Genomic DNA, 27,729 nt, shown 5'->3' on the forward strand with positions numbered 1-27,729 from the left:
AACCATGTCGCATGTCCGTCTGATATACTAGGTATTGCAACCCGTACTGTACTGTCCAATGTTAAATGTTACTTTTTGATGGCACGAAAATCTATTAAATGTTGGCGAACTGAGTGGACAAGAACCTATCCCACATCCGACGAGCTAATGCTGTGCGACCACCAGCGTGCCAGATCCACTCTCTGTCAAGGTTCGTCACACATTTTTCTCATTTTCTTTTGAACTAACCTAAACCTGTGTAAAACACACTCTACCTCTTCAACTCCTCTCCAACAAACTTCGTCTGTCTGCCTTTCAATTTCTGCATTGTAAAAGGGGACTAAGGATGTTTTAGGAGGCTTGAAAATATGTAATTTTAATAGATTTTTTGTTTTAGTGATATTTTCATTTGGATTAACGTTAGATTATATTTATTTTTAGATTAACTGATTCTTAATTGGCATTTTATCTTTAAGTTAAAATCCATTTGATGTAAAACCATGGTAGAATCAACCAGGTACAATTATTGGAAAGTATGATCTCAATTATATTTTCCCTAAAATGTCAATCAAAAGAAAAATATCAAAATTGAAATGTTTACGTGTAAAAAAAAATTAATTTTACGAAATAAAAATTTAAAAAATTAAAGTTTAACGCAAAAAATTTCTGTAAACGCGCACAAATCAAATGAAAACATAAAGTGATAACATCCATAGTTTGACGTTGTAGGGGTAAATATTGACCGCTCTCCCTAATATTTGTACCTGGTTGATTCTGCCATGAAAAGAAGTTACAATAATGTGAATGCCATATTAAGTAATGAATAAATGTGTTAATAATCTAGTGTAGGGTATTTAAAATAAAATTAATTAATATGGCATCACCATTTAATAAAACAGCTGTCAGACAGGAGGTTATTACGATTTTTTTCCCCCAATTCTTCCGTCTGAACTGAATTTTTCAAATAAAAATTATAAAATAAACTGAATTAGAAAAAGAAAAATGATATCGCCAGCCCGTTTAATAACACCACAACTGTTGAAACAAACAACCCTAAAAAGAGTTGGTAAGTTTGAAGTAAAAATAAATTGTTACAAAACTTGCTTGCAATTACTGAACACACAATCTCTCTCCAAAGTTGTCACGTTCTCAACAAAACCCCAACCAAAGGAAAGTTTTGCCGGTAATACCACAAAATCTTCAACAACGCATAGCGCACCCGAACCTAGAAAACCCATAGCACCGCCCACTTACCGTTTTATATACCCCGAATTCTTACCCGATCCCAAAGTAGAATGGCGTAATCCAGTTAGAGAGAAATTGGAAAGACTAGACATGATTGATAGACGTAACCAAATTGAAATACCCGAATTCTATGTTGGTTCCATATTGGCAGTGACCAGTACAGATCCTCATTCCGCCGGCAAAGTCAGTCGTTTTGTGGGTAAGTTATGATGGACTAGAAGATTTTTGGGTGTTTATATTATTGTTGAACTGTTTAATTTGTAGGAATATGTATATTGCGTGAGCGTTGTGGCCTAAGAGCACGTTTCATTTTACGCAATGTTATTGACGAACAAGGCGTAGAGGTCATGTACGAAATGTATGATCCCTCTATACAAAAAATTGAAGTTTTGCGTTTGGAAAAACGTCTCGATGATCATTTGTTATATTTACGCGATGCTTTGCCCGAATACAGTACATTCGATATTAATATGGAGCCGGAAATTATGGAGGAAGACTCTCCAGTACCGGTTAATGAAGTGCAAGTTCGCTTGCGTCCACGTCCTTGGTTGGAAAGATGGGAAAGACAAAATCTGAAGGGAGTGGCAAATGTCGATGAATATATTAATGAGAAGAACAGGCGCAAGGCATTGCAACATGAAAAACCATGGGAGAAATTCGATTTAATGAAACAGTATAGATCTACCATACCTGAAGATGAGCAAAAGGAAATATTTGCTGAAGTCTATTCCCAGTTACATCAAATGGAATTGCAGCGCAAGAGAAACAAACGTAAGAGGTCGTTTGTGAAGCCAACAAAATTGGCATAAACTCGTTTAAAACATGTGTATGCGAATGAATGTATTTCAAGTTGTTAAAAATAAAGTTTCCATTTAGGAGTTTTTAAATAATTTAAAAAAAATAGATTCGATTTACTCGAAAACTGATTTTCTTATTTGTTTTAAATAAAGTGATGTATGTTGATTAGATTTACAGAATAGTAGTTCTACTAAAACTATGGTTCCAAAAGTCTGCTGTCGTCGGAAATTGTTCCCTGGAAAAAAAAACTTCCGGTTGATAAAGATGTCACTGTGTTGACCATATTTGGCCGTTTGAGATTCGGGTCCGCTGGTGTTATCTAACCAAATAACAATAAAGTAAAGCGTTTAATTTGGTATTCCAGGCGAATATAACATTTCTTTCGAATTGTAACTTGTGTTTATATAATAGTCCAAATATAAATAATACAAGTCACAATATCTAAACAAATTTATTTTGTAAATTACAATGTCTTGCGAACATTATTTAATATATATGTTTATTTAATAAAATCGCATTATTATACAGTTTATATGCACAATTAGTTATGAATGCCTAATGTACAACACAGAAAAAATGAAATTAAATATTTCTTAGAAATCCTACTCTTTAGTAACTAATATACTCGATACTTATAAAAGTCCATAAAGGATATGGTCACATTCCAACTAATAATTAAACTGATTAAATATAATAAGAATATAATGGGTAGAGGAATGAGAATTAAACGTGTGTTCTTAAGATGTGGTATACCTGTGAAAGGATAGATAATTTTCAGATTAATTGTTGAATCACTGTTCATATGTAGACCAAACAAAAACTTACAATTGTAGCCCAAAAATGAGATATAAACATAATAGCTCAAGCCTAGCAACCAGAAAGTGTTGCCCAAAAGTCGAGCTATAAGCCAGGGTTGACTGATCAACCAGTTGTAGAAGAATAGCTGCAGAAAGTGCAAGAGCATTAAGGGCGGGAAGAAGGCATTCAAGTGCACATCGAAGGCATAACCCCACTCAATATCGGGTTCTAGGTTACTGGTTCTTAAGTAGCGATTTGTAACTAACCACAGGAAAGTGGCCACCACAATGCCCGCAAATATACAATCGACAAACACTACATAGAATATAAATGATATACTCTGCCAGATGGTTAAACCCAAAAACCCCGCAAATCCTAAAGATGTTACTGCAACAAATAAATAAGTAATATAAGTTTCCACCTTGTTAACCATTAGTAACCTTCTGATACTTACCACATAAGCATACAACTAACAATACTAAGAAGGCTGGGTCATCTCTTGCAAATTGTGATTTTGTTTCTACACCCAGAACAAACAAACAAAAAAATTAGCACATGAAACACCAAAATTGTCCAAAAAACACTTACGTTTTCTATAATTAAAATTCCTATAAACTTTTTGTGGCGCTATTAGCAAATAAATCATTTGCCACAATGCAAACTCAAAGTCCATTTGATTAAATTTTAACAAACGCCTTAGATATTTGTAACTCTTTGTTGTGGCAGAAAGACAATCTTTGCGTGCATTGGCTGGTGGTGGCAATGGTGATTGACCTCGAGACGCTGTATAACTGGACACCACAGAGGGTGTGGGCGATGTCGTTGGTTTCATTATATGTTTTTCGGTATAATTCTCGAGTGCATAAAGTTTTTACGCAAATTATTAATTATTCAACATTATTTATTTGTTTTAAACAAGACGAAATTTATTATTATTTCGTAAAATTCGTGCTAAAAAATTTTCAAGAAGTTTGATCGCAAAAAAAAACAAATTGACACATCACTTTGTTGACAACGGTAGAATTGAGCGAACAGCTGTTAGGAAGTGTTTGTAAAATTAGGGAGACCATAGGTGTATTATTTACTAAAATCGTAAATATCTTAATTATTTTTAATAAATAATAAAATTTTTTAATAAAATGTTACTATTTTTACAAAATCTGCTAAACGTTTTTGGGCCCATTTAATTTATTTATAAAAACTCGATGTGACATTTTTTATTTAATCTTAAACTTAGAATTTTGTTAACCCTCTAATGCTTAAGCATGCATCAAGGCACTCATCGCAAAATGCAAATATAACTGATATTTCATTTCAAAAATTTTGAGAGCTTTTTAAAATAATTTATGAACGTTTTTTTTAGCAACTGTTACATGAGTTTTTGAAATTAAAAATCATTTATATTTGCATTTATTATGAATGCCTTGGGTATGCTTAAGCATTAGAGGGTTAAACAAATTACTATTTGCAGCCATTGCCTGAAGTAGGGTGCTTCTGTCGATTTTTGTAGCTAGTTCTTATCAATATTACATTTTTTTCAAAATCTGGGAAAAATTTAGTTTTTTAGTCAAAATGTATGAATTTTTCATACTCATTTCATAATTTGGTACAACGGATTTAAAATTTGTATTAAATATTTCATATTATATAGTGTATAATAAACTGACGTAATAAACATGAAACGCATCTTATATTTAAGTCGTAAATACTGGTATACACAATATTTTATATTATAAAAAACTATTAACACAAAATATTCAATTGAAAATACTTTAGCTTTGTCTATTTACATAAAATACTGAAAATTGTTGAAAGAATATATGACGGTATTTTTTTTAATGTAGTTTTATCAAAAAAGTACAATCAAATCAACTTTTCCATCCCTGAAATCAAACTTCAAAAAAAAACTTGTTTTGTTTATTTCGTTTATTTACACTTTTTTCGGGGAAAGTTATAGAAATATCCGTAACAACTAATTAATTATTCCAATTAGAAATATTGTTGTATACTTTTAGCTTGTAATTTTAAAATTCTTACAAAGAAAACAATCTTGAAAAACAAACATTGTTGTCGCCGCATCATAATAAATTAAACAAAAAACGTTAAATTTGCATATTAATTGCAATTTATTTTATATGTATTCGATGCAATAGATGAGTCAGTTGAATTCCAATTAAAAACAATTGTAAACATTCCACCTCCTTTATCAACAAGATGTCTAGTAATCCGGTATCAACCGGGATAACTGGTTACGGAAAATCCCCCAACATTACGTACATTACCGAATTGCCGCCTTCAAAGAGAAGAGAATTGTGCGAACATTGTGATCAAATTGATGTTTGGATGCAAATGGCTACAAAGATGGGATTTAGCGAAAATGACATAGAGGTATGATTTAGGTTTAGTGTATAATATTTGCAGTATTTGCTAAATTAAGCTTTGTATGTGCAATGTAAGCTTGATTAAAATAAAAACGGCCTGTTCATACGTTTTTTTCTAATTCGAAGAAGAAAACTTTGTAGAAAAAATGATTCCTGTGGTATAGTTTTTGTTTCTGTTTCTAGTTATAATTTATTTATAGTTTAAACATAGTTTAAACTAAATGTCAGATTAAATTAAAAAATATCAAAACAACAAATATTTGTTAAAGTTTTCAAATGTTATTGTTCTGCTAATGTTTATACAAGAATGTTCACATTGTTGAAACATTTGACATTTGAAAAAAGCGTAACCACTAAAAAATCGATATTTCTCTTTCCATTGAATCAATAACACTGACCAACAAATTAAGACTTTTTGATTGGAACAGAATAGCGACCCTATAATTCTAAAAGGGCATGTGGAGTAGATCATTTTTGTAGAATAATCTTATAGTCCAGCTGGTCCGACTTTTTTTTACAGTTAATGTGTGAGAGAATTCTTATTGTCAGAGTTAGGTATGTACATATATTTTGGAATTTGATGGGGATCATTTTTGTTGAAGACCTTAACCCTCTAGCCCTTCTCTTTAGGGGTCAATATGACCCCTATTTCCAGAAAATAAAAAATGTCCTTTCAAAAAGTACATTTAAGGTATTTTAATTCTATGAACATTTTTGAGTGAAAATTTCAGTGAGGACCACCAAAGATACCAAAATTGTAAACACTGCTCTTTAGGCTTAAGTAGAAAAATTACACGCGACCTTGGGTTTTTTATTTTCAAAAAAAATTGGTAAAAATCTATTTAAGATCCACATGAACTGAAATTTCAAATATAAATAGTCCTTGAGAAGATCTTCAAAAAACCTTTGATCAAAAAATTAAAATTTGATCCACTGTAAAAAAAAACTCAGACCAGCTGGACTATAAGTATATTCTATAAAAATGTTCTACTCTACATGCCCTTTAAGAATTATAGGGTCGCTATTCTGTTCCAAAAATGCTGTTGGACAGTGTAATTATTTCACAGAACAAGCTTCAGTGTAACAAATATCACAATAGCTTTTGTGTAATAGCGTAAAGATGACGGTGCAGGGCCTTAAAATGAGCTAAAACATACTCGAAAATTTAAATAATTATAATTTTTTTAGGAAATTAATAGTACATTTGAAAGTTTTGGTTTATTTCGCATTAGGCCGAATATTAGGTTCGGTCGGACTCTAACAGTTATATAACTATAATAACTTTAAAGAACAATAACTCCTAAATCAAAACGGAGCTGTTATACATGTTTATTCTTAGTCTTTAGAGCTATCAACTGCAAGCAATTGTTAAAATATTACGATGATACTTTTTTACTTATATCCAAAACATTTTACTCAGCTTTTTGGTTAAACTTGTTCTTTTAGACCATTAAAAGACGAATTCGCATACCAGGCACTTCACCCACGGGTGAACTGTTAAAAATTTGGGGTGGCCAGTACAATCATAAAATTGTTGAATTATTTGGTGTTTTTCACAAGTAAGTAACAAACAACTCATTATTATACATATTGCTCTCTTAAAAACATTCAGAATATATTTACTTATTTTCTAGATTAAAAATATTCAATGGCATGCGTATAATTAAGGATTATGTACCGCCCGAATATAAATTATTGATACCCATAAGTATACCACGCATTAGTAAAATGCTACAAACAAATCCCTCAAGTAATGAAAATTCAGTAAAAATTCGTAATGGTCCAACGCCAACCTCGTCTGGCGTGGAAACAACTAACATGCCCACAATGGTAACGACAGATGATAATAACACCTCATCGAGTTCCAACAACAATTATGATCGCAGTCGATCCGCTCTACATCCATCGCGACAGCTAACAAATTCGTCAATGCCCAACATACAAGATATTACCAGCATAATGCCCGAAATCGATTATCAGGAACTTACTGAAGCCACCAGTAACTGGGATCAAAAACTCGTTTTGGGCAAAGGTGGTTTTGGTACCGTATTTCGTGGCTATTGGAAACACACAGATGTAGCCATAAAACAAATCGATTATCGTGGTGCCGGCGGTCGTGAAGGTGCTAAGGTGCAGTTGCAACAAAGTTTAAATGAATTGAAACATTTGCATAAATATCGCCATGACAATATCCTGCCATTGTATGGTTATTGTATAAAAGGAGATAAGCCTTGTTTGGTGTATCAGCTGATGAAGGGTGGTTCGCTGGAGCAGAGATTAAATACGAATAAGTTTCAACCTTTGACGTGGCAGCAAAGAATTGATATTTGTATGGGTACAGCACGGTAAGATCACCATTAATGGATACAGTGTCTCACAAACCTGTAGATAACCAGTAGTACTGATAAAACTATGACTAATTTTCTCTTTAACAATTTAAATGATTTTAATACTATCATTAAAAAACATAGTATAAATACCATGATAAATATAAAGAACGGAAGGAATGAGAAATGTTAATGAAAAAATTGCTCGCTACAATAACATAATACATTGCAATACATTCTCATGCATTAGGTTTTTGATTGCAGACATAGGTTATTGGCTCTCAGCTATCTATCTAGTTGTCATCTATGTTAAAAAAATAAGGACTTCATGATTTTAAAAACATAGAAAATACTGTTATACACAATTTTTCTTTAGAAAATACAGTTATGCACACATTTTATATAGAAAATACAGTTTTTTCAAAATTTTATATAGGAAACTGTGTCAAATACAAATACTCTAATAGACAACATTTTCAACAGAAAATACTTCTATTCACCAAATTTCTTTATAGATAATACTGTTATACACAAACTTTTCTATAGAAAATACAGTTATACACATTTTTTTTGTAAAAAAATAGTGTTAAACACAAAACTTTGTATAGAAAATATTGTTATTTACAAAATTTTTTATAGAAATGACTATTATGGCCAAAATTTTATATAGAAAATACTTGTATAGACCAAATTTTTTACAGAAATACTTTTATTCGCAAAATTGTTTATAGATAATACTGTTATACAAAAAATTTTCTATGGAAAATACTTTTTTTCTATAGAAGAAACAGTTATACAGAAAGTTTTCTATATAAGATACGGTAGTGCAGATAGTTTTCTATAGAAAAAAACTGTTATACAGTAAGTTTTCTATAGAAAAAATGTTATACAGTAAGTTTTCTATATAAAAACTGTTATACAGAAAGTATTCTATTGAAAAAGCTGTTATACAGAAAATTTCTATAGAAAAAACTGTTATTCCAAAAAATGTTTTATATAAAAACTTTTATACAGCCCAATTATGAATAAAAATTCCCCGGGAGTTTCTTCCCTTTCCCATTTTTCCTATTCAAATTCAATGGGAAAAAACTCCCGGGGAATTTTTTATTCATAATTGGGCTGATAATCAAAATGTTATAAAGAAAATAGCTTTATACACAAAATTTAAAAATGATTATTCTATAAAAGCTTTTTTCACCAAAAATATCGTGATTTCCAAAATATTTTTTCCCGAAAATCATTTTTTCACCAATAATTATAAGTTTGTCATTCCGTTTGTAATTTCCACAATATAATTTTCCGACCCTATAAATATATATATATTCTGGATCCTTATAGATAGCGAATCCGATTAAGCCATGTCCGTCTGTCTGTTGAAATCAATTTTATGAAGACCCCAAATATCTTCGGGATCCAAATCTTCAATAATTTTGTCAGACATGCTTTCAAGAAGTTTCTTATTTAAAATCAGCAAAATAGGTGCACAAATACATGATGGATACATCCCGCTATAGTCCCATTCGGTTGTATATTAAAATTTTGGAAAATCGGCCGTATTTCGAAGGTCTTTGAAATGTCTTTCATTCTATAGATATCCATATTGTCTATGTTAATGACTTAGTAATCCAGATAAAAGAAATTCGAACCGAAAATGAGTCAAAATCGGGAAAAATATTTTTCCAACCAAAACAATTTTGTGCAACAACAAATTTTTGTCTCACTAAACAAATTTTTTTCTCACCAAATAATTTTTTTTTTTACCAAAATTATTTTTTCACCAAAAATGTTTTTCACCCAAAAAATTTGTTTCACCAAAATTGTCTTTCACCAATTTTTTTAACTAAACTTTTTTTACACGAAAAATTTGTTTCATCTTAATGTGTTTTCAGTCCTTTTGTAAAATAATACTTTGGTGAAGGGTATATAGATTCGGCACAGCCAAATATATTTGTCTGTCTTACTTGTTTTATTTTTTTTTTATTTTCACCAAAAAACAACTTACTGCTTTCATTTCATTCAGTGGCATTTACTACTTACACTCTTTGCGATTGGACAAACCTCTAATTCATGGCGATATAAAACCGGGCAATGTTTTACTCGATCAATGTTTGCAGCCAAAAATCGGAGATTTCGGATTAGCCATGGAGGGACCCAATGCCATTAATAGAGCCGTTCAGGTGTCTCAAGTTTTCGGTACCAGAGCATATTTGCCACCAGAGTTCTTGAATTCAAAACGTCTCAGTACACAAGTGGATACATTCAGTTTCGGTGTAGTGCTTTTGGAGACATTCACCGGTCTGCGTGCCATCGATAAAAAGCGAAACTTTCTCACCAAGACCATAATAAATCTACTGGAAACTCATAACTATAAATTTGCAGAATTAATTGACAAACGTATGCAGCTGACACAGCCGGCTGAGGAAATGGTATGTATACGCAGCATTGAGTTGGGTTTACAGTGTATAAACGAGTGTCCCGAACAACGGCCGGAAATGGAGATGGTTTTGAAAATTATTAACAGTTACTATAACGGCAACAGTTTTATGCAATAATTGCACAGTAGAGATTTTTATTATTTAAAAATGGTTTTTGTTTATAAGCATTCCAAAATGTATTTGTTTCATTTTTATTATTATTATTGACTATTTTTTTTTATATTTTTAATAAAACGCAAAAACATGTAAATATAACATATAATTTTATTGTTTTGTCGATTTTCTGTTGTAAAAAGTTCATAACACATATTTTTTTCAATGTCAATACATATTTGTTTGTGTAATCTGTGCATATTTGCTTCAAAATTAAAATTATTGAATTTAAAAAAAAAAAATATTTTTTAACTTCATTCCTAAAATGATACTTGGAATTTTTCAAAAATAATTTAAAATTTACTATTGCATACAAAACAGTTGCTAACATTTTAAAGAAATAGCCAAACGAAACTCTAACGAAATACATTATACATAAAAAATTTAAAATGATTTTAAAAAAATCCAAATTTTTCAAACGTATACAAATGTTACGGCATATTTCAAAAGAAAAATTACGCAAAGAAAGAGAACGGAAGCGCATTGAATGCCATTTGGAAAGTGTCTTTTGTGAAACTTCTGGTACTACTGAGTTCAAAGATGACGCTGCTGTCAATGACAGCATTCTTTCAACAGAGAATTGTTGCGAAACTGGAGTAGACAAAGTAAAAATCAAAAATAAATTAAAATTCCAACAGCGAAAGTACTCAAGTCCCAGTAAACTTCAGTCTAAGTCATGTAACGAATGTGGTAAAGTAAATGGTTTAATTCATTTAAATAATACTTGTTATCAAGTTGAATGCTTAGCTGGAGCAAGTAACAAAAATCTGAGTGACAGCACAGAATTAATGCCGTCTGTCAGGTAAATTCGCAATATGGGATCTTCTTTAATGTATTGCCAGCCTAGTACATATGTAATTCGATTACAACTGCGCTTTATTCTTATAGCAAATAATAAGAAATTGGTTAAAAAATTATTCTTGTTCAACTTTCTGAAAAACAACATTTTTTTTTTCGTAATCACTTCCCTATAATTGAGTTAATGTACAATAAGCTCTTAGTTTTGTAGTGCTAAGAGATCCATGCTCTCTATTTTAGTCTCACATTACAATGATTTTAATTGATCATGGACACTTACAACAATTTCTCATTTTATAGTGCTACCCGTTGCAGTATTTGTGTTTGTAATTCACGCTACAATCTTATTGGTAGAATTGCTAAAAGTCTAGGTTTTAAAGTGGTTAAGGAAAACAAACGGTGGAATATTCTGTGGACAGATTCATTGCCGGGTGTAGAAATCTACAAGAATATGAAAAGATTTCAACAGATTAATCATTATCCAGGCATGATGGAAATTTGTCGTAAGGATTTATTATCAAGAAATTTAAATCGCATGCTCAAATTATATCCCAAAGATTATAAGATATTTCCCAAAACCTGGATATTTCCAGCAGAGTAAGTAAAGTTTTAATGCAAATAATTCAACTATAATAAAGTAAAAATTCCATATGCTTAATTAAGTTACGGCGAAGCTTTAAATTATGCCAATAATCATAATAAACAGAAAATGTTTATTATTAAACCGGATGCTGGAGCTCAAGGAAGGGGTATATGGCTGACAAATGATTTGAAAAGTGTTTCGACTGCGGAACGTATGATCTGCCAGACTTATATTAGTAAGCCTCTACTTATAGATGGCTACAAGTTTGATTTGAGGGTGTATGCTTTAATAACATCTGTAGATCCTTTGAGGATTTTCGTATACAACGAAGGTTTGGCTCGTTTAGCCACCAACAAATATGTAGAGCCCTCCATGGATAATAGTGACAATTTGTATATGCATTTAACTAACTATTCGGTTAATAAGAAAAACTCCCAATACGAATCGTGTGATAGCGATGATTGTGGCAGTAAAAGAAATTTCGGTGCCATCAATAGTTGGATGCGTCGTCAAAACTATGATGTAAAGGGTTTTTGGGATAGAATTGATGATATTATTATAAAAACTATACTTAGTGCTTGGCCTATTTTGAAACATAATTATCATGCATGTTTTCCGTCGCACGACAAGATACAGGCTTGTTTTGAAATATTGGGTTTTGATATTTTAGTCGATTCGAAAATGAAACCTTATGTATTGGAAGTCAATCACTCGCCAAGTTTTCATACCAATGAACTGGTTGATCTTCAAGTCAAGAGGCCCCTAATAAGGGACACACTCTCCTTAATTGGTACAGTATTGGCAGATAAAAGGCAAATATTGCGTGAGGATCGCAAACGTATAAAGCAGCGTTTATTGAAGACCAAACCGGCAAGTTTGTAAGTAATACAACAACAGAAAAAAACCTTATTTTCTAAATTTTAAAATTGAAAACAAATTGTACTTATTTAGATCTCAAAGTTACAATGCTGCGAACATTAACACCTTAACCGACAAATCCTTACATAACACAACAATTGAATGTCCGGGAAGTTTGTAAGTAATAAATACCAAAGAAAAACTTTTATTTTATTTCATTTTAAAACTAAAAAACAAATTGCACTTATTTAGATCTAAAAGTTACAATGTTACGAACATTAGTACCTTAGCCGACAAATCCTTAAGTAACACAACAATTGAATGTCCTGTCAGTGCTATAGCCCAACAAATTGCCTGGGAAGAAAGTCATTTGGGTGACTATCGTCGTATAATGCCTCCCAATGATCCCCATAAACTCAATTATTACTGTCAGTTTTACGGTCAATTAAATCAATCATCGATCTTTGCCGACACCGCATCCAGTAAGAAACGTGAAGAAGTTTCCAAAAAACTACGCAAAGATTTAGAAGAGAAGAAACAAAAACAAACGGAAATGTTTAAACGTAAAGTTGGCGATATCAAATTCGAAGATCGTCAAAGAAGAAGACTCAGTATACCAAGGATTATAGCAGAAAAACAACGCCAAGAATTGATACGTTCACAGGCTCACTGGGCGCCAGATTTTATTTCAGCAGCAGAGGAACGTTTGCGTGTAACTTATATGCAAATGAGAGCTGAGATCTTAAAGGAATTTAAAGTCACAGAAATGGTATGTTGAATTAGCATAAAGTTGCTTTGAAGTTATAAAGGATTTATTTTTCTTAAAGATATATACTATGCTTTATAATGCTGGCTGTCTAACCAAAGCCGATATTGTTAAATTTCCTAATCTTCATCGTAGTCTCGAAGGAGGAAGCAAAATATACACGACCTAAATTTTATGGACAATTTATTATTTTTGTATTGAATGTAATTATTATTTGTTGTATCGTATTTATGTATGCAATATTTTTGAAACATCTAAAGTACAAATGTTTGTATATTTTAATAATTAAACGATTTTATTTTACTCGATCTTAAATATGTATATTTCCGCTTAACTAACTTTATTCTAAGCTTTGTTATCCAAATCTTTTTTTTAACTTTGAATAGAAATCAGAAAATAAAATCCGGATTGATTAGGTACATATATGAGCATAAACTACATCACTTTCAGGAGAATCGTTATGCTATCACACCATCATTGTTGTTATGACAGCTCTGCTGTCGACGAAAGTACTTTCCTGGGGATAAAACTTCCAGTAGATACAACTATCACTGAGTCTTTGTCCGAGTGAGATTTGGGTCATTCCGGAGCAAAGATCCAATTATCGTTAGATTGACCAAATTTAGCTGAATAATACACAAATAAAACAGTTTAATTACTAAAAGAGTGTGACACTACTGATTTTGGCGCTTTGCATAAGAATAATATCTATGCTAATTTTTGGTTAGTAAATTTCCAAAAGGGAAAGTTAGCAGTTACTAGTGTTTTTCTACTGATTACACTATGATGATCGTCATTATTGATCTTTGTTCGGAATTGTTTTGTATTTAAAAAATGGTATCATTTACATTAATTTCCTGCCTCTCTTCTTGATGATGGTCACAAAATATCAATATAAATATACCCTAGAGGAAAAGTTTGTCATTGACTGAAAGGTTGAGAAGTTCGAGAACAATATATCGTTTTTCATTACCTACATATCTCTCTGGATGTTAAATAAAAGCCGCAATACCTATTTGAAATTTGTTGGCGGTGTAAAAAGAATCACACATTCCTATTCAAGTACGTGCCTAGTCGACCTACACATATCATTATATAGGAAGCTGGAACGCTTAAACATTCGGATCAATATTAAGACTGATCATGGTACTCCACCAATTTCCGATTTGAGTTATAAATGGTACTCCACCAGGGTTTATCGAAAAGACATGCGGTTGAAACAAACGACATAGAACAGGAACCATTATACAAAGTCTTTTATCATACACTTACCAGAACTAGATGCAAAAGCCTGATTGAAATAATGACAATGACTTGTTAATCAACCCTGAACTACTTTGCGACTAGAAAGACTCTTATAGCAGGTTTTTGAGTGTACTGTTTTGAGTGTACTTGGGTATATAGACGAAAAGCGGAAATGCAAATCTCTGGGGAGAATAAACCATTACGCTTGTGGAGAAATTCTCACACCGAGTTCTACTAACTCTCGGGAAGAGCATTATCATTTACTTTGTTGATTTCAATTCAAATGCTCATGAGTTCTAGAAATGGTTCGGTTGAGACAGATATGTAGCTCCGAATGGTATTATATATCCTGAATATCAGCGGATAATAATATTTTTTTTACCAAGCATATTCTCTGTGATTTCCACCATCTTGATTCTCAGACCCTTGAAGTTGGGATGCATAAATTCCACTTCAAAAATAAATTCACATTTGTGAAGTGGAATTCATGCATTAAATGGTAAGGTTAAACAGACATTAAAGTCTATAGCGTAACACACATGGGATTTCCATGTTTCCCGTTGGGATACTATGGGTAAAGCAATCTCCTCATCCGACTAATTAGAGCCATCACCCTAACCATACGAATGCACGTAAAAAGATGCCCAAGGCGTCCAGTATTACATTCCCACGAGTTCACTCGTCCAAGGGCTGTCAACTCAGCAAACACTACTCCTACAACAACAACAATCAATATCTGGTAATGCTTCTTCGAAACAAGAAAGAAACCCAAGTCAGTAGGGTGAAAAAAGGTTGATATAGTTGTGGTTGAATTGTTACGATTCTTTGTTCGAACATTATCAGCCCAATTATGAATAAAAAATTCCCCGGTAGTTTTTTCCCATTGAATTTACATAGGAAAAATGGGAAAAGGGAGAAAACTCCCGGGGAATTTTTATTCATAATTGGGCTGAATATAATTTCGTTGTTGTATCAGCTAAAATCATACAATTTTCTATTCTGGAGGATCTGAATCGAGGTCAAGGCAAGATATTGTTCTACTTCAATTGGGTTCATAACTCCGTTGGACTAAGTGAAGTAGGGTTTGTTGGACAGTTGAATATGTGGGGGGTCATGGGGACCCTGGCCACAAGCTGAGCATAAATTTGGGACGGCAAGGTCTGTGTGGGACCGTTATTAATGCCAGTAGGCATTAATAATGTTGCTTCATCCCGACCTCAGTTGTGCCAGAACTACTCTTGTTTTCCGCGGTAGGGTTTTCTGCGAGTCTGCTGTGGACGCCCTCCAAGTACGACATTCATGCAACCGCAGTATTATTGACGTCTCTATGAGTGTCGTCCAAAGCTGCCTTTGTATGTTTTCCTCGTATATGCGAAGGTCCTTCCTGACACGCCATGAGGAAGGCTCCAACTGTGCATCGGCTAGCGCTTTAAGAACATTGTTTCTACTTTGCAAATTGTACGTGATTGCTGAGCTGAGGAGGTAAAGAGGACGTCAAAGGTGAACATTTTTGGAATTATTCACAGTCAGTACAAAGTTTGAGTGAAATCTGGTACTACAACGATTAATGAATTCTATTTAAATAAAAGCCTTTGAGTGAAGCTAAAGAATTAGATTTTGAGAAAGGATTTATAATTATAAAATGAATGGCTGAAATTTGTTTAGTTCCAAATAAGGATTTTAGTGAATTAAGCTCAAATTGAATAAGCGATATAGAAGTTAACCAGACGTGGCGACACGACCACGTCCTGTGGAACTCCTTGTTTAAATCTAGGGGGTGGTGAGCGTTTGCCTCTACACCATACGAGCGACTGGCGGCCACTCAGATAATCGCCTTCGGTTGTTTGGCTGAATTGATTTCCTAAGAAAGTTCAGTTAGTGTAAAAAGCTGTGGTATGTGCGAGACTGGTTGTGTAGTTTGCGAACAACACTGCGTTCTTCTGATGACATTCAGCCTAATTATGAAAGTAAAGCTTTAAAAATCATCTGTCTTATAAATCAATATAAACTTCTTGGGAACTTTGTCGTATTCGACAATCGTAATATCAATTTAAAAAAACACATGTTTTCCACACGGCACTTATTGTACATATGTAATTAGAAAACAGGAATACGAATCGGCTCTTCGTACATATCCAGCTAAGTATGAGTAAAGTTTTATTCCTTATACGTGCTGCTAAATTGTGTAACTTACCATGGTAATTTGGCATCAGTGCATTAATAATATAGAACAGATCCAGATACTGTTAAAAACCCTTTATTACTAAAAACAAAAGCAATTGGATTTAATTTTTTTGTAATTTTTTTTTTATTTAATTATAAATAACTTATAGTTTTATAATTATTATGATTTAATATTTATATATATAGATTTATTATCATCATAATCATTATTAATTTTTATTTATAGTAATAATATAATTAATATTATTATATTATTATATATATTATTGTATATATATATATGTATGTATATATATATTTATTAGTGTTTTGTTTTTCTTTGCTTTATATTAATTGATCAATAATATTACGGCATAAACAGTAAATTTAATTATTTTTTTTTTATATATTTTAATTTTTTTTCTTTCTTTTTGTTGTATTTTTATTTGTATTTATATGATATATAACATTAAAAACGATTTGTTTATATAAAAAATATGGTAAAATTAATAAAAAAAAAATAATAAAAATATAAACTTAAAACAAATTAATTAAAAAATAATGACATTACGTTTAAAAAAAAATAAAATTCATAGAAACAAAATACACTCGAACAGGATGATTATTAGTTTTAGTACCGTAAAAAAACTACACACAAATAAAAATTAAAACAAATTAAATAAAATGTGTTAAAAACAATTTATTTTTGTATTTTGTTTTGTTGCTTTAAGTATTAAAAAAGATCTCTCTCCTTTAGTTGTAAATACAATTGTTTTTTTGTTTTGTTTCGTTTCCTTTTTGTTTTGTTTATTTACTTGCATTTCTTTTATAATTACAAACATATTATTGTTTATTAAGTTGTATTTTAATGGGGTTTTTGTTGTTGTAATGTTAATTAAAGTACATTTATTTTTTGTTTTTGTTTTTTTGTTATGTTATGTATTTAATTATTATTTTATTATGTATTTACTTATTTGTTGTTGTTCTAAATATAAATTCAATGTTAAGTTGTATTTTTGTTTAAAAAATATTTATATTGTTTTGCTTTTTGTTTTTTTTTTCATTATAATTTATTTATTTTTAATACACAATGCTATTATTATTATTATTGTTTTAAGTATTTCTTGTTTTTTGTTTAAGATTTAATTGTGTCATTTATTTTATAGAGAGAGGGAGGAGTAGGGAGAGAGATAGAGTATGTGAGTGTGTGTGTGTATGAGTGGGCGAGTAAGTAAACTTTATGGCTTTAGTTTTTTTAATTTTGTACAAATTATGAAAATTATTTTTAAAAAATGATTATAAAAGTAAAATTAATATGAATGCTAATAAACAATGAAACAAAATTTACAGTAGACATGTTTTTTTTTACAAATTCTGTTGCTATTTGTTAATATTAATTAATTTTTCTTTTTAACTTTCTGCTTTGGGGTAAGATGGAGCAGTGAGTGAGTGAGGGTTTGCTATTTTTTAAGTTTTATTTCATTTAAACCTGGCTAAGAAATGCTTAAGATGTAGAAAATAAGTGTACAAAAGATAAGAAAATAAACAACCTTAATTTTGTTCTTTATAAATATTTAACGAAATTCATGCAGGTCCATCCATCAATCACTACCGCTTCTAAACGCTTTAAATCATAACACAATTGGGTAGTTAGCCGCACGTTGGGTAAGCAAATTACCTTCGTTAGTTAAGAGTAGAAAGAGCCTGTCTAAAATTTCGCTATTTTTCGAAAATTAAAAACGAGCTACCAACATTATTTAAAGAATTTGGATTCAACTATTGTTTTTTTTATTTCTTTCTTTCTATAAATTATTATTTTTTAACTTTATTTTATACATTTATTGCGACAGAAAGAGAGTGAGTGAGTGAGAGAGAGAGTGACTGTGATGAATGTAATGTTAGACTTAAAAAGAAAATAATGATGATTTTTTTTAATGAGTACTTAATATTGTTGTTGTTTTTTGTTTTTTTTCTTTTTCTTGAATTAATTCTTAAACATGTTACAAATAGTTTTGTTTTTTTGTTTTCTCAATTGCTTAACTTTTATTTAATTATTATTAATTTTTTCATTTAATGTCAAAAATTACTATACAATTTTCTTCATCTTCGTCTAATAAATGTTCATTCTTAATTGCATTTTCCTAAATTTTTTTTATAATTACTGAAGAATGATGTTGATTTGATGATGGTGTTTACACGTTTTTCTTTTTTTCTTTCATATTTTCAACATGATTTTAAGTTTTTTTGTTTTGTTTGTATTTTTCGAATTTTCTGTGCTTTTAAATTGGTGGTGCTGGTTGTTGTTGTATTGTTGTTGTAATCGTTGTTGTTATAAACTAAGTATTTTTAATACAGTTTGTTTTAATGTTCTTGTGTTTAAATATATTGTTTTTTTGTTAATTTTTGTTTTTTGTTTATACAATCAAAGAGGCAGTCCTTTCAGTTGCTTATGTACTGCGACAGGGAGGAGCGTTGATTACATACATTTTTGTTTAATTCTTATTTTCAAAAAAAATAATATTTCTTTTTTTTGTTTTCGATAATTATCACTCATTGTCTTGTTATAAACAACCAAAACATTGCATTAGTAAAGTTCGTTGCATTGTCAACTGTGTGTGACCATTGTGTTTTTGTTTTCATTTTCTGTTTTGCTTCTGTTTTTAGCTTTCTTTAACATTTGAATTTGACCATTGGTATGTGTTTGGTGGATAAACACTTGTCACAGCACCATTCAGCATAAACTTCTTTTGTTAGCATTTTGAAAGCGGCCTCCGTTAAACCAACACAGGTTCTGCAAGCATAAAATTTAAGTTTGTTTTTGATTATTAGTTTAAGTTTCTTTAAGTTAATATTTGCAAAAGTCCTGTGCAAATGTTTGTAAAACAATTTATTTTTATTTTTTTGTCTTACTGAAATCTATAAACGAAAAGTACCCTGTAATATTTTTTTATTCGGCATAATAATGTTATTGAAAATCGTTGATTTTATTTAGATTTTAAAATGTTAAATAAAATTAGTTAGTATAACTCTTATGAAAATGGAGGTTAAATATAATATACACCGTTGTTATACAAATCTTGTAGAATTGTACATTTAGTTTTTTTTCTCAAAACTAATGTGATCCACAATAGCATTCATATAAAGCCCTTACCAACAATATTAATATTCCAAAATAAGTTTTTAAGCGCACATTGTTTGTTTTTCTATAATCCATGGAATAACAAAATGCAAAAAACCACAATGCCTGTATTTTTTCCGTTAGTGCTCAACATTTTGAAAACAATAAATGCTAATTCCAGCTAAATATTGTAGTTGTGTTAGAAATCGCTTAAAATCGCTTTGTCATAAAATAATACTTTTTTTGTTTAAAACACAACAACAACTATTGTAATATATTACGACATTATGACAATATGACTAATAGCATACCGTGTGAATTCCCCAATTGTATATAAATTTAATTAAAACCAGATATGTCATGAAATTAGTCCTAGAATGTAAATAAAACGGTGTAAACTGAAATGTTTAAAAAGAGAGTTTCGAAATTGTAATACCTTTGGGAAGTACCTTTGTAATTTCAGGTAAGGAGGTCGCATTCTCCTTGTCATTATAGACTTGAAATATTGCTTGAATCAAAACCATGTTGTCTTTTTGTCAGCTGCATTCAATATTATATACATACGTAATACGGCAAAGATTGATATTTATAATTGGGGGATTCAAACGGTCTGCTATTAGGTCATAATGTCCTAATATATTATGATAGTATAAACAAATTGTTGTTGTGCTTCAAACAAAAAAGTGCTATTTTATGACTTAGAACTTTTTTGTTTGAAGCTCAACAAAAATTTGTTAAACTATCATAATATATTTTGACAATATGACCTAATAACAGACCGTTTAAATCACCCAAATAATTTATAAAAAGCGTTCCCGGCGAACTTCGCCTCGCCCCAATTGTAAGCCTTCAGACAAACTTTAGAGTAATAATACATTTCGCATTTTCCGAAATTTTCCATGATTTACACTAAGAACTTTCTATTGTTTGATTTGGAAAGCCATTAAGGAATAATAATTAATAATTTCAAAATTTCATACAAAAACTCCATTTTCGATTTTTCCAATTTTCCGACTTTTCCGGAGGGAATTTCCAAAATTTTCTTCTGTAAAAACCTTCTCCTCGAAAATACGAACAACTGACAAAAAATTTTACAGAAATCATCCCAGCCGTTCCCATTTTATGAATTACTATACATTTATTACACCATTTTTAATTATCGATGGCTTAATAAAAAAAGGCGTAAGTCGATTTTTTTACTTTACAGGAGAAGGAAAAAACTTAATAAAATTCATAAAATTTTGGACACAAAAAAAATTTTAATGCAATTTTTAATAAGAGATACATTTCATTTCTCATTTAAAATTTAATTTTTTTTTTATTTTAATGAAGTTATTTACATAGGAACATAGAGACGAGACGTACTTGTCAAAAACCTAAGTCTGTTGTCAAAAACCTTACTCTTGCAACAACAAAATACATGCTAGTCAATGTATTTTGTTTTTGTATCAGGCATATGATTTGTTGTATTTTTGTTTGACAAATCGGAGTGTCTCGTCTCTATGTATAATTCTCAATGGTTATTTATATAACCCTTTTTTCAGTGATATTTTTGAAAAAAAAAAAAAATAGTTACGCCTTTTTTATATTAAGCTTTTGAAAAAGAGTTTAATTTAACTTTCGTGATCGGTTTTAACTGAAACTAGAACCGATATTTATTTTTTGGTTTACGGATTTATCTTTTAGAATAGAAAAATCTAAAATTAAGAACCGAAAAACAATATTTTTATTATAAATTCCTAAACATGTCAATTTGTGTAAGAGCATTTTAAATACTGAATATTCCTCAACCAAAAACTGTAAAAATATGATTTTCTGAAGACATATTTTCATGTTTTTAAAAAGGTAATATGAGCTTAATTCTCCTAAATTTAGATCGATGTAATAAATTCATTTGAACGCAAACCTTCGTAATAATACTTATATTACTATAATTGTTCAATGTGAAGTAATAAATGCACTGCCTTTGGCAACCATCCAACAAAGAATACTACCATTTCATTTTAATATACTAATCATTAAATTTCGAAATGAGTTATGACTACTACAACATCCATTCTTTACGTGTTTCTGCATTAGTCTCTAATGGTTAATTTTTAAATTTAATTGATCATTTCTGAATTGGAAATGGAAAGTATTAGATAAATGCAATGTGAACTTTTTTCTGAAATCTTAAATTTTTTGAGAAATTTGCGATTTTTTCAAATATAGGTTTTTTTCTGAATTACATATATATTTTTTATAAATTATATTTTTAGTAAAATTAAAAAATTTTTGAAATATCTCCTTTTTGAAATTATGCAAATTATATTTTGGAGATTTCAGTTTTTTCCCCCGAAGCAACAAGTACTTTTTTGAAATTACGATTTCATCTGAAATTATTTTGTTTTTTATCGTTATCGTTTTTTAATTGAATTTATTACTGATTCTTCCTGTAAATTAGTGATTTTTTGCACCTTTTTCATGAAATGTATTTTTTTTTTCAAATCGACGTTTTTCCCCGATATACATAAGTACATAAATATTTTTTGTGAAACTGCTATTTTTTTTTAGTTTTTTTTAGATTTCTTTATTAAATTTTCGAATTTCTAGTCAATTATTTTTTGAAAACTGTAGATTTTTAAAATTAAAACCTTTGTCAAAATAACGTTTTGTTATGTACTATTTTTGTGATATTTGCCAATTTTTTTTATAATAAAAAGTTTATTGTAAATCAGCGATTTGTTATAAAAATACGTTTTTTTTTAAATAAAATTGTAGATTTTTTGGAAAATTTTTTATTTTTTTTTGTGAAATTAGTATTTTTATATCTGGCCTGATTTTCTATAGTGATCATATAGAGTACTATATATTCGTTCGTAAGATTTATAAAGTATATTTGGATCCGTTCCTGAGACTTTAGACCTGACTCTTTCTTGCATATCGTTTATGCAATACCTTGCATAATTGTTTTTACGCCGGTGTGTATTTTATATTAAACAATACATGTGGTTGTAATCTTGAATTGAGGTTATGAAATGATACATTTTTTTAGTAAATTATGAACAACTTTTTGAAGAAAAACTAAATTAAAATCTATTTTGGAGCGATAATGTGGCAAGTGCCAATATCGCCTAGTATACAACCAATAAAATATACACAAACGTTTATCGTTATATTATACGCAAAAGAGTTTTAATTATGTACTACTATGCTTTAAGATTGTATACTAAGTTTAAGGAAATTTATGAAACTGTAAAATATCAGAAATAACAGATATACCTTTTTTAAAAAGATTTATTAGTGGAAGTACTGCAGAATGCGCTAATTCGAACCTTGTGAATTTCTAATTTGGAAAACTACATATTTTAAGCAGCAAGTTATGTTAACAAAGGCCTATAACAAGACATTTAATATGATCAAAGTATTCCACAGAACAATAACAAAAGAGTACAAAGAGAGTGAACAAAATGAAAAGTCATAAAATCTATATTAAAAAATTAAATCTTGAAGGGATTTCCAAACAATTTGCCAATGCAATCGTAATAGGTCATATTGTCAAATCAAGGACAATAAACCGAAATATGTATATGGTTGGTTTCTCATTACTTTGTTAAATCGTAACATTGTAAAACTAAATATTAAAGTGTGCATACATACATTTTGACTTTGTTTAAAGTTTTTTATGCAATAAAAAAAGTTTGCCAATAGTAGAGTTTTGCAAAATTTAAGTTTTATTGCCAAATATGTATGAGACATGAGTGATTTAAGTTAATTTAATTAATAATAAATGCTTTTCTTAGTTGTTACTTAGAATTTAATTTTAGTGTACAAAATTTTCATAAATTGTGAGTTGATGATTGATGAGATGTGTTTGCGATTTATAGAGAAAAATACAATTTGCTAATAAATCGAAAACTTACCTATGAAAAAAGAAATTACAACCAGATTCGCAAAATACAGCTTCGTCGTTATCATTGACTTCTTTGTGGCACATGCCGCATGGATAAATTGGAGGTGCGTTCGGATTTTGTGGATTGAAGACCATTGGTTGACCAGGAGGATACATTTTGCCTGCACCCATTGTCATTGGTTTGGGTGGGCCACCAGGTCCCATCGGACCACCCATAGGACCGCCCATTGGACCCATTGGTCCACCAGGACCACCAAACATGCCAGGCGGTGGCCCACCGCCCATTGGATTGTGATGAGGATGATGAGGTGGCATACCGCCGTGAGGACCACCATGAGGTCCGCCGTGTGGACCGCCATGTGGACCACCGTGAGGACCACCGTGTGGACCGCCATGTGGACCACCGTGAGGACCACCGTGTGGACCGCCATGAGGACTACCGTGAGGACCACCGTGAGGACTACCGTGAGGACCACCGTGCGGACCACCGTGAGGGCCACCATGAGGACCACCGTGGGGACCGCTATGAGGACTTCCGTGAGGGCCGCCATGAGGACCACCGTGGGGACCACCATGAGGTCCATGTGGTCCGTGAGGATGATGAGGACCATTCATGCCGCCAGGTCCCATTCCAGGACCCATATTACCCATATGCGAATTAGGACCCGGTCCCATGTGATGTGGACCGCCGGCCATCATGTGATGAGGTCCCCCCATGTGATTTGGTGGACCGCCACCCATGTGATTTGGTGGGCCGCCACCCATGCCCATTTGAGGGCCCATGCCGCCGCCAGGACCGTGCATCATGTGAGGTGAAGGCATACCACCGGGACCGCCGTGATGATTCATGAGTTGTGAGTGTTGCGGACCACCGAGGTGCGGCGATGGCTGTTGAGGAGGTAACATCTGATTGGGACCGCCCATGCCCATTGAGTTAGGACCATTACCACCGGAGCCGCCACTGCCCATGGGCATATTTGCGTGCGGTGACTGTTGCGGTTGCTGCATAGGAACATTAGGATTCATTTGTTGTTGTTGCATTGGTCCACCACTTCCACCACCACCGCCCATATTTAGGCCGTTGTTGTTGCTGTTGTTGGGTCCACCCATCGGGGGACCTCCCATAGGGCCGTTATTACTATGAGGACTAGCACCACCCATGTTGTTCATGGGATTATTACCACCTGTATTGTTGTTGCTGCTGTTCGAATTCGGATGACCAGGTAAAGCTGGAGAGGCCAGGGGACTAGGTCCATGGCCGCCCATATTATTCATGCCAACGGGACCGGGACTAGGTCCTGGTCCTGGCCCACTCCCACTCATTGGATGATGTGGAGACATCGCCATCGGTCCGTTGCCTGGCGCTGGCGAAGTTGTAGGCACTGACGTTGACGCAGTGGACGTCGTTGTCGCTGAGCTTGATGAGGAGGACGTACAGGAAGATGATGATGTCGGCAGGGGTCCATTCATACTGGATGATGGTGATTGTGGTATTCCATGTCGAGCCGCAGGGGAAAGCATTGGATTTTGATTGTTGTTATTGTTGCTGCTGTTGGGATTATTGCTATTGCCGCTTGAATTTGAGGCCATACTGTGAGCAGGAGAGATACCACCTTGATTTGGACCCATGCCGGGGGGATGTAGCTGCCCACCAGGCCCTGGGCCTGGTCCGGGACCTCCAGACATATGGTTCTGCTGCGACGGTCCATTTCCTAGAGGACTGTGCATGGGAGGTGGGCCCATTTGGCCGTTATTCATGTGAGGCGGAGGATGTTGAGACTGATTTTGCGGATGAGGACCTTGTTGAGACGTTGGCGGCCCCAGAGGACTGCCGATAGCGCCGCTCATAGGTGAACCCATTGGCAGTGAATTCATAGGTGAGCCCTGACCTGGTCCAGGACCTCCGGGCATTGGCGAACCCATGCCACGAGGTCCATTCGATCCTGGCCCTCCCATAGGTGAGAGTCCACCCATGCCCATGTGGTGCGGTGATATGCTGGGACCACCCATACCTCCCATGGGACTCATGCCACCCATTGAAGCCATTCCGCCCATAGGACTACCCATTGGAGGACCACCTGGTCGACCATGATTCATGTGTGGAGGCAAACCAACACCAGGTCCCATTGGATGACCGGGTCCTGGACCGCCCATGGGACTGCCCATTCCCATCGGACTCATACCGCGCATCGGAGGTCCGCCCATGGGATGATGTGGATGTGGTGGACCGCCAGGATGATGAGGGTGCATGTGTGGATGCATGTGCGGAGGAGGGCCGTGAGGACCACCCATGCCCATGTGAGGACCCGGTCCGGGACCAAAATGACCTGGCGGACCACCCATGTGGCTCATAGCTGACATCGAACTAGACATGCTGGGCGGTGTGTCATCAAAGGGATTTGAAGCCACTATCGTATCACCATAGCCACCCATCGGCGGAGGAGGCAGCAGATCCTGTGGAGTGGGGGGTGCTTGTGATTGCTGCATAGAGTTGGCAGCAGCGGCTGCAGCTGCTGCGGCCGCCGCCACTGCCGCTGCTGAGTTGGCATTCGATGTCTTTCGCCGCTTTTTCGGATTACTCGGCGCCGAGATTATATCCGATGGAGGTGGTGGTTTAAAATCGGGTGGTAATATACCTCCCGCTGGACCCGGCATACGATATGGCGCCATACCGATATTGTGGGTCATGTTGTTTGTATTTTTCTTCCGAATGGTGGCAGCTTTTATTTAACGTGGCCGGGAAGAAACAATGTTAATAAAGGCCTGCTCTCAAAGGGCAGGCAGTAAAAATGTAGCGTGGTGTTTGCTGTTTGTAGACCAGACTGCAGCTGACCCCAATGTGTTGTTGTTATTGTTACTCTTGTGTATTTCTAAAATGTCTATATTGATTCCGTAATATGAATATCGTTGTTTTTGGATATTAACGCACTACTTAGTTTTCAATGAATTCATTGTCCAATTTATGTTTAATCTGTAATAAAAATTTATTCATTTTATTTTATTCTATTTTACAATTACAAAAATAGTACTTACGGTGTTAGTGTAGAATTCTTTTATTGCTAATAGTGAATTGTTTGCATTATGAAGCCATCGTTATGGCTTTTGGCAAAGAGTTTAACATTTTCTGCAGAAGCACCTTTTGGGGGGTAGCTAAAGCACCAAATATTGGTGCTTGAGCACCTTTTCTTCTTCTTGCTCTTTTAACAAGATTTAAGTGTTTTAAGGTTTTCTTTATTTAACAAAAAAATATTTTATGGAGAGTTCTATGCTGCTTTATTGCATTAATTGCACAAACAACAAGAAACTCTATTTTCTTTTTTAGTTTTTTTTCTTTTATTATTGGTAAATGCTTTTATTCTTTTTTTTCTTTTATTTTACTTTTTCGCCACTAATGTATGCTGCTGCTTGTGCTTCTTCTTGTTCACAAGTTTTTGTTCTTTTTTGCACCACCGCTCACTTTCTTTGACGATTTTTTTCTTGATGAATTTATTCCTTAATTATTTTTGCAATATTTGTTTGTTGCATACAGATATTTCGTTAAAATTACTGAATATTTATGGTAATATATTTATGAAAGCATGGATATTGTGAATTTTTAACCATTTTATGGTACTGCAATTTTTTTCTTGATCAAATAAGCCGTCGTTCCTGTGTCGTCAGTTTCGTTGCAAAAAAAAATTTACTACACTTTGAAAAGTTTATCATACCGCATTTCTGTGTAGTTTGTATGCATTTCTTTATGAATTGTGTGTTTAATTTCAATTTGAGCGTGTGTAAATTATATTTTATTTGAGTTTGTTGAAAATTGTTTGAATTTTCACGAAAAATAATTAAAATTTGTCAATTTTCTTTTTTACTTTTGATAATTCTTGTACACAAACACACGCCATTACAGGGTTGTATTTTCGTTGACTGACAAGCAAGAAAAATTCCTGAAATACTTTACATGGTTGTATTTGGTAGTATAAGGTAGTGAAAATGTGTGATACCTTTAATGCAACTCTGTTTGGGGTTTTTTTTTTGGGGAAAAAGGGAAATTTTTAAAAGTCCCGTATTCTATAGATTTTTGGTAATTATTCGAACTTTTTATATATATAATTTGAAAGCAAATTTTTTTTTAATTAGGCTTAAGTTCATTTATATTATAATTTATTTGTAATAATTCAAAGAATATCACTGAATACTAAAAT

The 27,729-nt window shown here is 32.6% G+C and overlaps 5 protein-coding genes across 5 annotated transcripts; 3 read left to right on the forward strand and 2 right to left on the reverse strand.

Annotated features, from left to right (window-relative positions):
* Positions 1 to 888: 888 nt before the first annotated feature.
* mRpL19 (mitochondrial ribosomal protein L19) lies at positions 889 to 2,088 on the forward strand. The gene is made up of 3 exons (XM_065498503.1): positions 889 to 1,045; positions 1,118 to 1,423; positions 1,489 to 2,088. Exons 1-3 carry the CDS (start codon positions 982 to 984, stop codon positions 2,031 to 2,033), a joined length of 915 nt encoding a protein of 304 aa, XP_065354575.1. The 5' UTR covers positions 889 to 981; the 3' UTR covers positions 2,034 to 2,088.
* A 384-nt stretch (positions 2,089 to 2,472) lies between these two features.
* Positions 2,473 to 3,770, reverse strand: Unc50 (Unc50 RNA binding protein). The gene is made up of 4 exons (XM_065498504.1): positions 3,409 to 3,770; positions 3,275 to 3,340; positions 2,848 to 3,207; positions 2,473 to 2,775 (listed from the first exon to the last, which is right to left on the reverse strand). The coding sequence occupies exons 1-4, from the start codon at positions 3,650 to 3,652 to the stop codon at positions 2,639 to 2,641; spliced, it is 807 nt and encodes a 268-aa protein (XP_065354576.1). The 5' UTR covers positions 3,653 to 3,770; the 3' UTR covers positions 2,473 to 2,638.
* A 1,058-nt stretch (positions 3,771 to 4,828) lies between these two features.
* On the forward strand, positions 4,829 to 10,225 carry pll (serine/threonine-protein kinase pelle). Its single transcript, XM_065512644.1, has 4 exons — positions 4,829 to 5,208; positions 6,648 to 6,760; positions 6,836 to 7,546; positions 9,549 to 10,225. The coding sequence occupies exons 1-4, from the start codon at positions 5,035 to 5,037 to the stop codon at positions 10,078 to 10,080; spliced, it is 1,530 nt and encodes a 509-aa protein (XP_065368716.1). The 5' UTR covers positions 4,829 to 5,034; the 3' UTR covers positions 10,081 to 10,225.
* A 90-nt stretch (positions 10,226 to 10,315) lies between these two features.
* On the forward strand, positions 10,316 to 13,430 carry TTLL6B (Tubulin tyrosine ligase-like 6B). The gene is made up of 6 exons (XM_065498505.1): positions 10,316 to 10,918; positions 11,215 to 11,511; positions 11,578 to 12,375; positions 12,449 to 12,532; positions 12,608 to 13,124; positions 13,183 to 13,430. The coding sequence occupies exons 1-6, from the start codon at positions 10,506 to 10,508 to the stop codon at positions 13,288 to 13,290; spliced, it is 2,217 nt and encodes a 738-aa protein (XP_065354577.1). The 5' UTR covers positions 10,316 to 10,505; the 3' UTR covers positions 13,291 to 13,430.
* Positions 13,431 to 18,539: 5,109 nt separating this feature from the next.
* LOC135961155 (protein pygopus-like) lies at positions 18,540 to 27,441 on the reverse strand. The gene is made up of 3 exons (XM_065512654.1): positions 26,573 to 27,441; positions 23,550 to 26,510; positions 18,540 to 19,320 (listed from the first exon to the last, which is right to left on the reverse strand). The coding sequence occupies exons 2-3, from the start codon at positions 26,225 to 26,227 to the stop codon at positions 19,200 to 19,202; spliced, it is 2,799 nt and encodes a 932-aa protein (XP_065368726.1). The 5' UTR covers positions 26,228 to 26,510; positions 26,573 to 27,441; the 3' UTR covers positions 18,540 to 19,199.
* Between the last annotated feature and the right edge of the window lie 288 nt (positions 27,442 to 27,729).

The sequence above is a fragment of the Calliphora vicina genome, chromosome 1 (genome assembly GCF_958450345.1).
Source record: "Calliphora vicina chromosome 1, idCalVici1.1, whole genome shotgun sequence".
Taxonomy (NCBI): Eukaryota; Metazoa; Arthropoda; class Insecta; order Diptera; family Calliphoridae; genus Calliphora; species Calliphora vicina.